Raw genomic sequence first — 13,604 nt, 5'->3', positions numbered from 1 at the left:
CTGGTCTATAAAACCAAGTGTCTATAAAACACGTGCGCGCAAAATTTCGAGGACAGGTGCATATACACATTAGAAACTGTTTGTCGGTATGACTCACAAACACGCTTATCCACATAAGTACACACGCAAGCTATTTTTCAACATTTTTATTTATATTCTTGTTACTATCCAAAATCTGGAAAATCCAAATCTGTCTACAGTGCGCTTTACTCAAATAATGCGTATATGTATTTACCACATCCGATATTATTGCACCACGTTCGAAAAAAAATCAGGTTGCGCCAGCCGGTTTTGTCCAGATTTCACCTGTATGAAGTGAATGAATCGCCCTCGCCTACTACTACAAATCCAGTTATTTTTAGGATTCATCGGGACTCTCGGACGCACACCGTTCGCATCACTTCATCGATGTGCAAACAACTTTGGACGTGAGTATTTATTTTTCCGTGAAGCGTTTTCGTTCATGCGAACTTATTATGTACATCCATATATACTTATCAATATTGTTTCCATATATATACGTATAAATAAAATTCATCGGTGAAGCACTCATTCTGTTGTCAATAATGAACTAGAGACTCATAAGAGCATTTTTATCGACCGATCGGAACTGTTATATAGATATATCATGGTTCCAGTTGAGAATCGAGTTTCGAACTCGCGTAAACCGATTTTATTCGCGTTCAACTTATAGCGCATCATAGACGAATCCAAGTAAAAATAAGAAGAAGATACACGACGGTGTTAACTTTGACAGATCCTACAGTACAGCATAGGGATTAGGGAGATAATTTAAAAATGCTTATGATAAATTCTAGACAAATTGTAATGGATTATTTTAGGTAACTCATTTTGCACTCACCGCATCAAAACAAAGTCGCTACTGTATATGTAGGTTGACATGTGAGAGGTTTTGAAGGAACTGGTCTACGGTGGCGCTATCTACTCGTTTCATAGCGGCAAATTTTGCTTTTTCATTAATCCATTAAAATCTGATTGATGTAGGATACGGAAAACAGTTCTGAATTACATATTCGAAAGCTTATCAAAATTATTTGAATATTTTCCAAAAATGTATCTATCATATACAGTTCGGAACTTTTTCCGTATCATACTTCAATCAGATTTTAATTACATTTTGACTAGAATTTATTATAAGCATTTTAAAATGATCTTCCTATGCTGTGCTGAAGGATCTGTCAAAGTTAACACCGTTGTGTGTCTTCTTCTTATTTTTACTTAGATTCGTATATTGCGCAACTAGTGCTCTCAAGGATGGCAACTCACGAAAGGATGAACCGGTTTGCAAGATTTTCTCACTAATCGATTTGTCTTGAGATCAGCTGTGTTTGTACATACTAAGGGGCAAACCAGAATAAACGCAACGCGACAGTGCAATGTGACAGCCTGTTGGTAATGATTGTTATTCTTTTACGTAAGTCTCGTCGCGTCGCATCGCTCGTCGTGTTTAATCTGGCTTACCCTGATTGGAGTTTGATGGGAGATGGGAGTTTGCAAATGAAATTGAAACTGTGAAAATGCCATCTTCAACAGACGTTGTAGTTTTAAAAATTCGAACAGTTTCGTTTGGAAATTTATATTAATTTCCCGAGTTTTACATTTTATAACTGTCAAAGATATAAAACAGGAAATGCATATTCAGTAGCAGTTATAAGCTGCACATGTTTTATACTGGAAAACGAAAAAATAATTTTCCGAGGCCAATTCTGTTGGCCAGAAGAAGGAAACCCCCTCACGAAGAACAACAAATACTAGAGTTCCCTCTCTACACCACGGCAGGCTACTGACTGATAATTCTGCCAGCAGCTGCAGTTCTCTTTATTCAACAATAGGTATATACAATAATCCTTAACAAACTTCCTTAATCTATACCAAAGAGCAACTACAACTAACCGGCGCCCGCTTCTTATCCATCTTCGATCTACAACGAAGCGTCGCACACTACCTGATATTCCAACAAATTCAAATGTCAAACTGTTATGATTTCATCTTTAGTCCATCCACAAATAACAGATATTTAGGCTGGTATAGCATATGTGTGTAAATATCCGCAACCGTTGATTCAAATGCATCGAACATTTGGAACGCGATTGGCAATCGTTTGGAGATGGCGCGATGATCATTACTATGTAAAACGCAGCCTAAATACAACTGTGAAACATATTGGCTGCGTTAGACGGTTGCTTATCAGTTGCGTTCGTATGTACTGCCGCAATCAGTTGAGTAGACGGCAGTAGTGAGTCAACGTATATCATTTCAAAAGTTTTTTTTTTTGTGTTTTAAAATTTAGTTTATTTTGTCAAATTCATGTTAGTTTTTATATTGTTGTTTCGAATTCAAAAATCTACAGTTAGTTCAAACTCTAAAGCGTTTACATCAATTCTTCCATTACAAAGATTAACGTAGCAGATGTAATTAATTAGAAGTTTTAGAATTTGTACACGAGCTGCTCTTCGTATGCCTGGCAAAGCGGGCTTCGCGAGGTCTTCAAACGAAAGTCGTCTCCATCCATCCGTTACTTCCGCCAGCTTCTGCTGCAGGACCGTCCATGCCGGGCCGACACGAGCACAGGAAGAAAACTTGTGTTGAAATGTTTCGCGATTGCCACAATGCTGGCAGTTCTCGTCAGCTGCTAATTGCATCACGTGTAGCAGTTTACGGTGCTCGGTTTTCCCGTTCACGAAAAGATAGAGTTGTGTACGTTGTGCTGACGATAGCTCTTTCATGCGTATATTGCGCCACGCGCGTGGCCAGTCAACTGCCGGACTGTTGCGTTCCACCTTTGGTAGCTCAGTTTGCAGTACGAAATGCTGGTGGATTTGATCGGCGGAGGGGTTTTGTAAGATTTGGCGAGGAATGTGGGATAAGTTTGAAAGGATTGATTTGATGTCGGGATTGTCTATTGGAGTTGCTGGGCGAGGATTTGCGTGGAGAATAAAGAATTTATAGTGAGGAATGGAATCGATCTCTGTTATGTGTCTATTTATTGCAAGACTCTTTGCTTTCAGTGCTGGGACTTGTAAGCCTAAGCCACCGTGGTCCTTCTTCCGAACAAGTTGCATAATGGGAACGCGGGCGAGTATTCCTCTCCATAGGAAAGACCCCATCGTCGATGTGATTTTTGCTGTATGCACGCCAAGCGGAGGCAGCACCGAAGAGAGGTATAGTAGCCGTTCGATAACTGCAAAATGTTTACTTTTCAGTTAACGAATGCCGTTCGATAACTGCAACGCATTCTAGACGTCAAACGATTGTCAATCGACGTCAGATGCAATAAAACTGCATCTGAATGTGCAGCGCAATGCAGCTGTCATTAAGTCTGACATCAGTTTGAAGTTTAGCGGTCCGATAACTGCAAAACTGTTGCAACTATCGAATTGCAGTTAAAAAGCATTGCAGTTAAATGACTTGCAGTTATCGAACGTCTACTGTACCACGATTTCGACGTGCCGAACGTATTCAGCGTGATTACCTTCTGGTGCAGTGTAAGCTTACGCAAAGATTGTAGCCACATTTGTTGCGCATTCCACCATCGCATTCCAATTCATCGATGTCATCAAGCGTATTGAGTTTGCGAAGGAAATACCCAAAATTTTGACTACATGAGTAGTTTGTAGCCACTGGGTTTCATACATATTCCCTTCGCAAAACCCAACATTTACCGCAACTGTTTTGCGCAAATTCAGTCTCGCACCGGCGGCAAGACCAAAACGACGAAAAACTTCCCTCATCGCCTCGATCTGCCACGGTGACGTTACGATGACGCTGATGTCGTCGGCGTAGGCAACGAGCAGATCATCCCCACACACTTGCTCAAGCCTACACACCAATGGATGGAGATAGAGCACGAACAGATGCATGGATAACGGGTCGCCTTGCCGCACCGACCGTGTGATCTCAAACGATCGAGAGAGGTGCCCATTGATAAGCAGCCGGGATGTGGACCGACTGGCTATGTTCGAGAGAAGAGAGATGAGTTCCTCGTTGAACCCGAGCGACCACATGTTTCGAAAAGGAACGAGTGCCGCACCCGATCGAAGGCGTTCTCCAGATCGAAGCTGATGAGCTTACCAGCGCGACGGTGATAACGGAGACTGGCGATCCGATCTTTCAAAGTGAGAGTGGCCTGGAAGATGTTTCGCTCTGCGTTTGAGCATTTCTGCCCGTTGCTAAGGACGCGGTGGGCCTGCATGACGCGTTCCATCCTGTTTTTCAGGATGCGGGAGAGCAATTTATAATCGCTGTTGAGCAGCGATATGGGTCGGTACGCTCGCGCTGTGTTGTCGCCTCCCTTCTTCTTCACTAACACGATGACGCCCTTGTAACTAATGGGGCAGCCCTCACTTCGGCACACATGAGACTCCCTCCTCAAAACCTCAGGGTCGGCATACGCGCTTGAATCTCTCGCGACCAAGAAAACACCTGAATACCGTTAGCAACTTCACCCACTTTATTCAGCACACAGGTACCTTCACTTCTCCCACTTCCTTAACCGTCCATCTCCTACCTTCTTCACCTTCTCACTACTCTTCTTCTGTTGGCGGGGCCCCTTCTCCGGTCCGCTGACCTCTAGGCCGTTCTTCCTACGCTCGCCTCTGTACTGCTTCCGACTCCACGACGATGTTCAGCCGCCTGTCGTCCTCCACCGAGCTATTCGCGGACGAAATTGACGGTGTCGCGAAGCTCCGAATAAAATGGCGGCGGCCACGGACAATTGGGGGACGTTATGCCGGGGCTGATCCTTATTGGACGTTCGGACCGCTTTCGGGGCCGCTTTCGGATCCGGGTACGTAATGTCGAGACGGACACTGGTCACGTTATCTAGCTGGTTCAACCGGAACAATCACGGGCAGTTCCGACGTTGAACCCACAAAGAAAAGAGGGGTCCTGCGAGCACATTGGGGGAAAGTAAGTAGCGTCTTAGTTTTGGAGGGGGTTGGAGTTCTAGTCGAGGGTTTTTACCTGGATGATTACTTTAGCTTTACAGTTTCCACTGTCTCACAAGGCTTCACTTTACTTCCTTCTACTGGTTTATTAGAACTGGTTGTTTTTTCAGACGTCTGTCGTGCTTGGATATCGCTTTGGAAATGATTCCAAGCAATGGCGTATATCCTTTCAGAACCCTCGACCAAGCAAACTTCCCCTCCAAGCCTTTTGCTTATCATGGCGCCTTCTACGCCACCCCCCAATGGCCGTCCAGTTTTCCGTGATCCTGCCACTGGTGGTGAATAGCGGAACTATGTGTGGTGTGGCTGCATCCTTTCCGGTGGGTGATGGGTGGTTGTGATGCTTAGCGCATATTCAACTTTCTTCTTGGTATTGTCTAACATATATTTATTACACGGAATGAAAACGCGAAAATCTCACACATCTCGAAACGACAGACACACCACTGGTTACACTCTCCCCCCGCTCGGGTTAAAAAAAATCAGAGAAGCTGATTTTTTTTTTTAATACACTCAAACAACAACTTTGTGACGCGTACCTCTGAACCTGACTTTTCACCAACACAACTTAACTTACTAACACACTCTTTTTTTAACACAAACCAAATCAGGAACATCTCAAACTCGCTCAGAAATAACGAATCACGGCTGTAAGCTAGGGAAAGAGTAGCACTTCAAAAATAGATTTATTACGGGTCGGGGTCATAAGGTATCATTGTTGTTGATCCAACTCCACGCTATTTCAAATTGATTAATTTCTACTGACCATCAACATCTTTCGATTCCGGTCTCCAGCGATCCCATTCAACTATTTTTATCTCGAACCAATATTGAAGCGAAACTAACTAAAATATCTACAAGTCAAACTACATTTAACAAATTAAAAAGGGAAAATATGTTATTATAAACCATGCAAATTGTGTTTTACAACATGCAACACATTAAAATTAAACAACAATAATAAATTAAAGAATTCCGGAATAAAATATTTACAAAATGTACAAAGTTACTCATGAGTACGGTGAGATATAAAATCTTCACCCTTTACAATATTCAGCTATGTCGGAGTTAGCCGTTATCAGTATGAATCAACTGTGGCTATTTTACGATAACGTTATCGGCTTATCATTGTGTACGTGCGAAAGTCTGTGAAGAACCAAACAATTACCTATTGTATGGTGGCTATGGTGCAACGTGGCTGTAAAGCGAAGGTAAGTTTTTGCTTTTTCCCTAGAATAAAGTGCGCGTTTGGGAAGATTTATATCTTTTTGGTGACATTGTGTCTATTTATTGGGCCCAGTGATCATTTGAACGATTTTTCTTCCCTAAGATCTCTTTATTCATTAAATAAAGTAAAAACTTTTCCTAATAAACGGCATGCTATGAAGGGTAAGTACTAGTGTACGTTTACAATGAAGTGATTTAGAATGGAGTGCTTTTATTGTGCTTATTGAAGGTATCCTATTATGAATGATGGGCTATGGATTTTTATCTGGGTTATAAGTGAGAATCTCCGGGCTATGGCCATTCACATTTCTCCACACGCTCACATACCTGTGTTATGCACTGCTTTCATCAAGTGATGCAGTATTGCAGTTTCAGAAATTTGTTGATGAAAATTGCATACAAGTCAAGTGATTGCAGTAGGGCACAAACGAGACCATTTTGAATAAATTAAACAAACAAACATTAATTTACAACACATTTTAAAATGACAAAACAATATGAATTGATTACAATTTAAAAATTTCGATTTTTGGTTGAATGCATTCATGAATTTAATACCTATTTGATCGCAACTGATTCCATCCTCGATTCAGGATTACGCAGTACGATTCAGAACACCCATCCAAATGAATGAATTGACAGATTGGATATCTTCCTCGTAACTGACCTCCTATCACTCAAGAATCAGGCTAATTGTTGATACCATGGATTTTTAGGTTTTCAAGTCCGCTGCAGAGAAGACTCCCAGCGACCGACCGTTCAGATCTGCGACCTCATAGGAACTGGTTCCTCTCTTTGCGACGATGACACACGGGGTGTACTGTGGACCCAACTTCGCATTGAAGTCCTTCCCGGCGACTGATTGAGCAAAGCTCCGTTTGAACACGCGCTGTCCGACAGTGAAAGAAGGTGAGTACCGTTTGTGGCGTAGGTCATATTGCCGTTTCGTGTTATCATATGTCTTTTTATGTTGTGCCTCACCAACTCTAAATTCTTCCTACTGATGTTCTTCATCCGATTAGCTCGATCCTCTTCGGAGAGCTCACTCTCTTCCTCTAGCCGGTAATCTGACCCGCGAGTAATCATCTCATTTCCGAAGATCACACGATGAGGGGTGAGTTTTGTTGACCCATGCACGGTATTATTTAATACGAACTCAATCTCTGAGACTTTAGTGTCCCAGAGCCTCTGATCTTGACGGACGTACGTGCGTATCATCGCGTTTATGGTTCTGTTTAACCGTTCTGCCGGATTCGCTTGACTCCGATGTCGCGCGTTAGCCCAGTGCTGGATATCATATTTTTTCAGCAACTCCTGGAATTCTTTGGACATGAAAGTCGTCGCATTGTCCGTGATGACGTACTGTGGGACTGATAACTTGCGGAACCAGCGTTCTTCCAGAATTGTGCACAGATTACCGGATGCAATTTTCTTCACCGGAGCAAGCAGGCAGTACTTAGAAAAAATGTCTAAGACAACTAATAAGTGGGCATTGCCCTGCTTGCTTCGGGGGAGAGATTGTATATAATCCATGCATACAATCTGGAAAGGACGGGTCGCAATTCGTTGATTGCCCATTTCAGGTGCAGTTGATATTGTCGAATGTTTGCTCATTTTGCAGTTTTCGCAGTTAGCTACATATTTTTTTACATCGGCGCTCATTCTGGGCCAATAGAACCTTCTCTTAATTTTTTCGATGCACTTCTCAAAGCCGATGTGCATCATTCCATCATGCTCCTCTCGCATTATCCTAGTTCGTTCGGATTCGGGGACACACTCTTTCCAATCGAACCTATAGTCCAGCATATCGGATTGAGAAGCTACGAACTTGTACAGCTTCTCATTTTGGATGCGAAAGTCGATATACTTTTCTGGATCCTCATCAACCGCTTCGAACAGATCTCTATACCATCGGTCCGACTCATCTACATCCAACACTTCGATAGACCGGGACAGAGCATCAGGAACAATGTTCTCCTTCCCTTTTCGATGCTTAATGTCCATGTCGTACTGTTGGAGAGTGATGCTCCATCGGCTTAAACGAGATGACGATCTCCACTTGGCTCGCATAATGAATGAGAGTGCCGAGGAATCTGTCACAAGGGTGAAGTGGGTGCCTTCTATGTAGCATCTAAACTTCTCAATGCAGCGAAGGGCAGCTAACCCTTCCTTCTCCGCTGCATGGTAGTTGAGCTCGGCACCTTTCAACTTCTCTGAGTGATAAGCAATGACCCTCTCAACACCATTTTGGTTCTGTGTCAGTACCCCAGCCAAAGCATTATCGCTCGCGTCCGTTTGCACGCAAAACGGTACGTTGAAGTCGGGATTTGCCATTACGGGGGCGGAAATTAGCCTTTCTTTAATAGCTTTAAACGCTCCTTCTGCTGCCTCGTTCCACCGCACTCTTTTGGGTTTGTTTTTCAACAAATCCGTTAGAGGTGCGGTAAGTTCGCTGAATGTACTGATAAACCGTCGGTAATAGTTTACCATACCGAGGAATCTTCTAAGAGACCTTATGGACTTGGGGGCCTCAAATCCCAAGATCGCTTGGACTCGATCTGGGTTAGGCCGCAATCCTTGTTCAGAAAGGATATATCCTAAATAAGGCAATTGGTGGCAGCAGAATTTCGATTTTTCTAAATTGATATATAAATTCGCCTCTTTCAGCCGTCTCGCTAAATCCCTCAACTTCCGAATATGCTCTTCGAACGTGTGACTCGCCACCACTATATCATCTAAATAGACAAATATAGCTGGTTCGAGCTCACCGTGCCCTAACACTTTGTCCATCAGCTTACTCAGTGTCGCTGGGCTATTCACCAGTCCAAAAGGCAACCTTTTGAACTGAAAAAGTCCCTTTCCAGGCACTGAAAAAGCTGTGAACCTTCTGGACTGTCGATTTAAAGGCACTTGAAGGAAGGCCTGCGACAGATCAATGGTGGTTAAAAACTTGAATGGACCTAACTGACTCAAGATCCTGTTCTGGTGGGGGAGAGGATATGCGTCTCTCTTTGTCCGTTCATTGAGTTTCCTCGCATCGAGACAAAGTCGCACTTCTTCGCTCTCTCGTTTCTTAACGGGAACAACTGGTAAAGCCCAGTCAGATTCCGATGGTTCAACAACTCCGTCCCTAATCATTGCATCTAAAGCTCGATGGATCCCTTTTTGGATTTCCGGACTCCAAGGATATGGGTTCTTACGAACTGGGTCCGCGTTCAAAAACTCGTCCTTCAGTTCAATTTTGTGCTCGATAAGGCTCGTCTTTCCAAGGTGGCCTGGACTGGATACTAAGAATAATCCTTTCACTTCCTCCAGTTGCCGTTTTTGGTTTTCATTGAGGTCATATTCATTGATATCTATTTTTGTTTCAGCCTCATCGATTGCATCAACGGATTGCGAGAACGATGGACGAATGCCAAAGGCTCGCCAAAAGTCATACCCTAGAATGCAACGACGATTTAAGCCAGGAGCAACCATGACAGGTATTATTTTCGTTAGACCGTTGAATGTAATCGGAATGTCTGTTGTTCCTAACACTTCTAACTCTTCTCCTCCGGCTGTCTTTAGGCTCATTGTGGTGGGTTTCAATTTCAAATTTAAAGAACTCAGTAGTTTCTTACTACCTGTCCCTAACACTGTTCTTGCTGCTCCACTATCTAACAATCCTAAGAGAAAAATCCCTAGCATTTCTACTCTCACGAATGGTCTGGGATCATCGCTGAGAGTAACCAACATTGTTGCCACTTCGACATCATCAGACGGATCTGCACTCACACGAGTATAACCGAGTTGTTCGAGAGTCTCTACAACTGCTGGCTCTGTGAGAGGTCTTGTGGAGTAGTTTGGAAGACTGTCTTGCCTCGTTAGGCAGTCTTCTGATCGTTTTTTGACTCGCAATACGGACAGTGTTTCGTTGAGAAACCTGGAAAGCCGCAACGCTCGCAGAAAACTTTCCGTTCCTGTGTACACTTGTAGCCTCTCGGCTGCTCAGAAGGGAAATGAGGAAGGAAGTTGTCACGCACTGGGTCGTAATTTAATTAGCACCGTTATATTTACTGCACCACCTAGCACTTACCTTGGTAGGAGCATCTATTGTCGCGTCACGTCACGGAGGAGAAAGCCAACCGAGTTCACGGACGAAAGAGGAAGAAAATTCAGAAATGGTCGTTTTCCAGGGCGGACTACCACAGACCGAGGCTTGAATACCCGTTTTGGGCACGAATCGAAAGAAAATTACAATATATATCCAGGGAGTGCGTTCTTAAATGAAATGGCTATACGCAATAACTATCTTAACATTATTGGTTTATTTGGCCATTAAGCCTTTCTATGGTGAGAGGGACAAGGGTACTTGCGTATGGTTTGATGTTTCACGTTGGCTAGCATGCTGCTGGAGGGCCCTCCGACGGAATCTGGGTTGCGGCTGCCACTCACGAACCGATCGAGGGTACGACGGTCGCTGGACGAAGGCGGAATGGGGCCACTACCGTGCGGCGGCATGTCGTATCTAGGAGCTCTGCCTGGTTGAACGTTGGGGAGGCCACTCACGGACCGATCGATGGGGCTACGGTCGCTGGACGAAGGCGGAATTGGGCCACTACCGTGCGGCGGCGTGTCGTATCTAGGAGCTCTGCCTGGTTGAACGTTGGGGAGGCCACTCACGGACCGATCGATGGGGCTACGGTCGCTGGACGAAGGCGGAATGGGGCCACTACCGTGCGGCGGGATTTCCTTTATTCGTGCACCACCCACGTCGCTCCGAACCTCGGAAAAGAAATGGCGTCGTGCCAGTCCGCGTGGTTACCAGGTCCTGGATTCGCAACGTCCTACGCTTTCCGCCAGCGAATTTTAGCTTCAGACCGTCCGTCGAGCTTTGTACGAGGTTTCTACAAGGTTGGTCGTCACTGGTCGTCGTTGTCGCTGGGGGCGAAAAGGAGTCCTCCGGGAATTGCACCCGAGGCCACCGAAAATAAAGAAAAGGCCCGGAAACAGACACGGACCTGTCCCACAGGATTAGTACCACATAGTCACTCTCTCACCATGCCCTATACTTCACCATTTTCTATTTTAACAATAGCATAGACAATTACCTTTTCTTGTGTTTATTCACCGGCTATCGGTGCGGGTTGATATTTTTTCTTTTGTGTTCACTTCAACTATACAATTTATACAAAGAAAAACTATGAACTAACTATGTTTCTACTTTCGTATTTTACGCAAGCCTTACTATCCACTGGCTGTTAAATTGTTCCCAATTTCGCTAGAAATGCACTTCTGGTAATATATTTATAAATTTTAAACAAATGAAATCTGATCGGCGCGCACTTCTGCCGTCGGTGGCAGTCGATACGGAAGAGAACGACCAGGACCAATCTTTTAGCCTTTACACCCTCTTTCGCTGGTTCTTGAGTATTTTGAGAAGAGCCGAAGTTTGACAGCTTCGCACTTCTCAAAAGTTGGCAGCAACTTCATAGCGGTGGTGACAATTAGGTCAACTCCGTGGGTAACGGGTATGAGCTCTATCTCACCCACGGAGGGAAAAGTGTGGAGGGAGCTCATAGAACTGGTGATAAAGAAATTACGGGAAGTACATAAAATCTTTTTGCTTCGAACAGCTGGGATCGCCACCAGTAAGGCTGTCCTACTACATTGATTTGGAACGGACTAGGCGTTAGGTGCTTACTGGCGTGGGGGTCGAGATATGGGGATGCTTGTGGAGGAGCTAACAAGCTACAAATTGGAACCAACGGTTACAAATACCCCGTCATCCCAGTTCAAAATGAATGCTATTCATTCATTTTGACTAGGCAGGAGGTTTAACATAAATAAAACCGTAAATCAACATATAAATTATTTTGATTTTCCAAAACAAATTATGTTGCATATTATTTGGCATCACTGCCGACGCGTTACTCTTCGACGATTATGTCAAGAAAGCGTTACGGTGTCTTTCACCAATACAAAAGCACAAGAAATGTCAAACGTAGAATCAGAACAACAAAAAAAAACGGAATAATAACTTGTTATGGAAGCAGTGCGAAGCAACAGTAAGTGGAATCGATGGCAAATTAAAAACGGAACAAAACAAGTGGATGGGAATTTAACTTCATTTGTAACAGGTAAGTACCTCAAAGTGATTCGTTACGATTTGAGAATGGGTTCATTCAATGCAGGTTTCAAAAGCTGTGCGCACAGCCGGCAGAACTGATAAAAATCGTAAAGTTATGGTACCATTAATTTTTATTTTTGTTTTTACAGCCTGCTCGCAGAAAAATGCAGTGAAAGCAGCCATTAGTATCGAAGATGAAACAGGTATGAATGTTTATTGTTTATTGATACATTTAACTACTCTGAGCTTTCGATTGCATTGACTAATACATTGTTTTGTCATTACAGATGTAATTGAACGATGTTTTGTACGATATATATTGCAAAAACAGTAAGTAATTCATTTTTGGTTTCTTTTTCAGAATTCCCCTGGCTTTAGGTCGGCGGCGGAGAAAACACCGATGGATTTGCCGTTTTCGTCTGCCAGCTCGTAGGCGGACGTACCAACCCGAGCTATGACGGTGCATGGGAGGTAGCAAGGTCCCAGCTTGGCATTATAGTGATGGGGGGCAGATGACTGGCGAAAGTTTCGCTTGTACACCTTTTGCCCTACCATGTACACAGGTGAGAAAGTTTTATGACGCAAATTGTAATCATGTGAATTTTTATTGAATTGTTTTTTTAGGTTTTTGTAAACGAGTTTGTAAATAGACTGGTCAATTTGAAGCTTCTTTTCAAGTCTTTCTTCATCCGAAAATTCCTCTACATCACGATCGACTTGATGTTCGTCTCCACGGCTAACAATCTCATGACCGAATAGTATTCGATATGGACTGTAACCAGTAGCACCATGAGGACTGTTGTTGAGGACGTACACAATTTCCGGAACTCGGGTGTCCCAAAGTTGTTGGTTAGTTCGTGCATATGTTCTGATGCAGGCAGTTATGGTGCGATTGAGCCGCTCCTCTGGGTTACTTTGGCTGTGATGCCGCGGATTCGTCCAGTGTTGCACCCGGAATTTTGTAGCAGTTCTTTAAAATTGGAAGACAAAATGAGGACGCATTGTCTGAAATCAGGATTTCTGGGGTGGAATATCTCCGGAACCAACTGTATTCCAGTATTTCACAAATTTGAGGGGCTGTTATCTTGCGCACGGGAAATAATAGACAAAATTTGGAAAAAGATCCATCACCACGAACAAATGGGCTTTTCCCGTTTTGCTCCTTGGTAAGGACTGAATAAAATCAATAGCGATTATTTGGAATGGTTTAGTGGCTAATCTAGGGGCACCAACCACCGGATTTTGGGAACGATTAGGGGGTTTGCACTCCTTGCAAACAGAACATCGACGAATATGTGACC

At 43.6% G+C, this 13,604-nt stretch overlaps 1 protein-coding gene and 1 long non-coding RNA gene across 5 annotated transcripts in view; both read left to right on the top strand.

The window, feature by feature from the left end:
• Window positions 1-13,604, top strand: part of LOC134224891 (vacuolar protein sorting-associated protein 16B) — a 92,707-nt gene that overhangs the window by 71,174 nt on the left and 7,929 nt on the right. For 2 of the 4 annotated variants that reach the window (XR_009983097.1, XR_009983098.1), the window contains exons 6-7: window positions 6,911-7,103; window positions 9,566-9,676. The exons of 1 other annotated variant lie outside the window; for it this stretch is intronic. Coding sequence is in view for 1 of the 3 variants with exons in the window: in XM_062704537.1 (XP_062560521.1) it covers window positions 363-527 (165 nt within the window). In the remaining 2 variants the exon portion in view is untranslated. Of the gene's footprint in view, window positions 1-362; window positions 549-6,910; window positions 7,104-9,565; window positions 9,677-13,604 lie in introns of those variants that run through there. One more of the 4 variants, XM_062704537.1, reaches the window with a different exon arrangement.
• LOC134223565 (uncharacterized) lies at window positions 11,711-12,968 on the top strand. The gene is made up of 4 exons (XR_009982621.1): window positions 11,711-12,313; window positions 12,453-12,506; window positions 12,665-12,866; window positions 12,928-12,968. It is a non-coding gene; the product is annotated as an uncharacterized LOC134223565 (long non-coding RNA).

The sequence above is a fragment of the Armigeres subalbatus genome, chromosome 3 (assembly GCF_024139115.2).
Source record: "Armigeres subalbatus isolate Guangzhou_Male chromosome 3, GZ_Asu_2, whole genome shotgun sequence".
Taxonomy (NCBI): Eukaryota; Metazoa; Arthropoda; class Insecta; order Diptera; family Culicidae; genus Armigeres; species Armigeres subalbatus.
The sequence above is the reverse complement of the archived record's forward strand: the minus strand, read 5'-3'. Positions and strand labels throughout refer to the sequence as shown.